Source organism: Borostomias antarcticus, assembly GCF_949987555.1.
Source record: "Borostomias antarcticus genome assembly, chromosome: 21".
NCBI classification, from domain to species: Eukaryota; Metazoa; Chordata; class Actinopteri; order Stomiiformes; family Stomiidae; genus Borostomias; species Borostomias antarcticus.
The window spans coordinates 377303-379488 of record NC_140254.1 but is presented as its reverse complement, the minus strand read 5'-3'; the positions used below and the strand labels follow the sequence as shown (position 1 = coordinate 379488).

Genomic DNA, 2186 nt, shown 5'->3' with positions numbered 1-2186 from the left:
ATCTAACCCTGCTCCAAAAGGGGGATTTATATCAAGGCAACCTTGCACTCTTTCAACAGAAAGGGGGGTTTCATGTCAAGACAACACAGCAGCCCTGCTGAATATCATTGAAGCCGTTGTATCACATTACTGAGCATTTCCATTCAAATAAAAACCTACTAGTTTCTGCTTTTCTTAAATGTCTTACTGTACTATACGGTATGTATCTTACATAAAAAAACAACTGCATAACTGCCTTAAATCCGTTTGCTGTATCTTGATGTATAGGAGCCATCAAGATATTAATTTGTTATTAGTGTGTGGGAGTCATCTAATCATGGATGGATAAATCCTATTATTAATGGAATCCAAATTGAATTAAACCAAGGATTTGACCGTGGGTTCTCCTCTATGTCATCGTGTAACAGACTGGTGTCCTTCCTGCATTATTCTATCTCTCTCTACATCTCTCTCTCTCTCACTCACACACACACACACACACACACACACACACACACACACACACACACACACACACACACACACACACACACACACACACACACACACACACACACACACACACACACACACACACACACACAAATAGACAGAGAGAGAACGCTAAATAAATCCTATTGCTGGGAATGAGGTCTTACAATCTCCTGCACAACAATCTGATAATCCTTTTGGAATCCTTCACTTTCTCTTGGTCTCTGTCACAGACACACACTCACATACTCACACTCACATACACACGGGCATACTCCTGCACAAACACACAGTATTCAAACACATCCATATTGAGAGTTTTACTGTGTTAAGAGGCCCAGGTGGCATCAGTAAGTTTACCATATAAATGGCCTGCCTGTCTGATAAGATAGCAATACTGAAAACTATAAAATGTGTGTGTGTGTGTGTGTTTGTGTGTGTGTGCGCATGTGTGTGTGCATGCGTGCGCATGCTCTGAGGAGTGCCCTATCCATCTGATAATACGATTAGCAGCTAATGCAGTACCATTGTTCAGTTGGTCACCACTGCCTCTCTTCTGCCATGTCTGGTTGCCAGATCTATTTCAGCTTCATCCAGTCCCATGGTCTTCATCGTGGCGAACATAACAATACCCACACAATTGGCCAAATCGGAGGCGGAATGGCAAAGTGTCGCCATGTGTCTGGTATGGTGAGAGGTCCATCTGCCACACTCATGCTGCAAATCCACGTCCGCTGAGTGTAAATACTCGTGCACCTGCCTCCCAAAACGCAAAAGGAACCTTTCCCTCTTCTCTCTCTCTCACTCTCTCTCTCTCAATTTCTCACACACCCTTTCCCGTTTCACGGTCCTCTCTGTCACAATAGCAAGATTTGTATATTTAGAAAGGAGGTGCCTCCAGAGGACTCTCATCAAACGTTGCTTAAACACGGCACGAAAACCCCCGCCCACACACATGTAGATACACAACGCTGCACAAACCTTCACAGTACTCTCATCACTCGTCTCACTGTGAGGAGAGGTTCCCTACGCAAACACAGGTCCGTCTCAGTTCTTTAAAACGTCGATGCAGAAGCCAACGGTTGCCCCTCCTACCTTCCTTCCCCAACAGGAAGTCCAGGAAGTGGTAGGTGTAGGCCACGCCCACTTTGGTCTCCACCTGCGGTCGCCGGAGGGTGGAGTAGATCTTCCCCGGACTCCTCTCCTCCGGCCTGCGCAGCGTGGGCAGCCTGCAGCCCATCACCCTGGGAGACGGACAGAGAGAGAGAGAGATGGAGAGAGAGAGAAAGAGAACGTGTAGGGGGAGAGAGAGAGAGAGAGAGAACGTGTAGGGGGAGAGAGAGAGAGAGAGAGAGAGAGAGATGGAGAAAGAGAACATGTAGAGGGAGAGAGAGAGATGGAGAAAGAGAACGTGTAGGGGGGAGAGAGAGAGATGGAGAAAGAGAACGTGTAGGGGGGAGAGAGAGAGAGAGAGAGAGATGGAGAAAGAGAACGTGTAGGGGGGAGAGAGAGAGAGAGAGAGAGATGGAGAAAGAGAACGTGTAGGGGGGAGAGAGAGAGAGAGAGATGGAGAAAGAGAACGTGTAGGGGGAGAGAGAGAGAGAGATGGAGAAAGAGAACGTGTAGGGGGAGAGAGAGAGAGAGATGGAGAAAGAGAACGTGTAGGGGGGAGAGAGAGAGAGATGGAGAAAGAGAACGTGTAGGGGGGAGAGAGA

The 2186-nt window shown here is 47.5% G+C and overlaps 1 protein-coding gene across 1 annotated transcript in view; it reads right to left on the bottom strand.

Annotated features, from left to right (window-relative positions):
* The window catches only part of rftn1a (raftlin, lipid raft linker 1a), a gene marked incomplete at both ends in the record, with an annotated part of 16409 nt that extends 14698 nt beyond the window's left edge, over positions 1 to 1711 (bottom strand). Inside the window, one exon of the mRNA XM_084455494.1 lies at positions 1567 to 1711. Coding sequence (XP_084311620.1) covers positions 1567 to 1711 — 145 coding nt within the window. The remainder of the gene's footprint in view (positions 1 to 1566) is intronic.
* Positions 1712 to 2186: the final 475 nt, after the last annotated feature.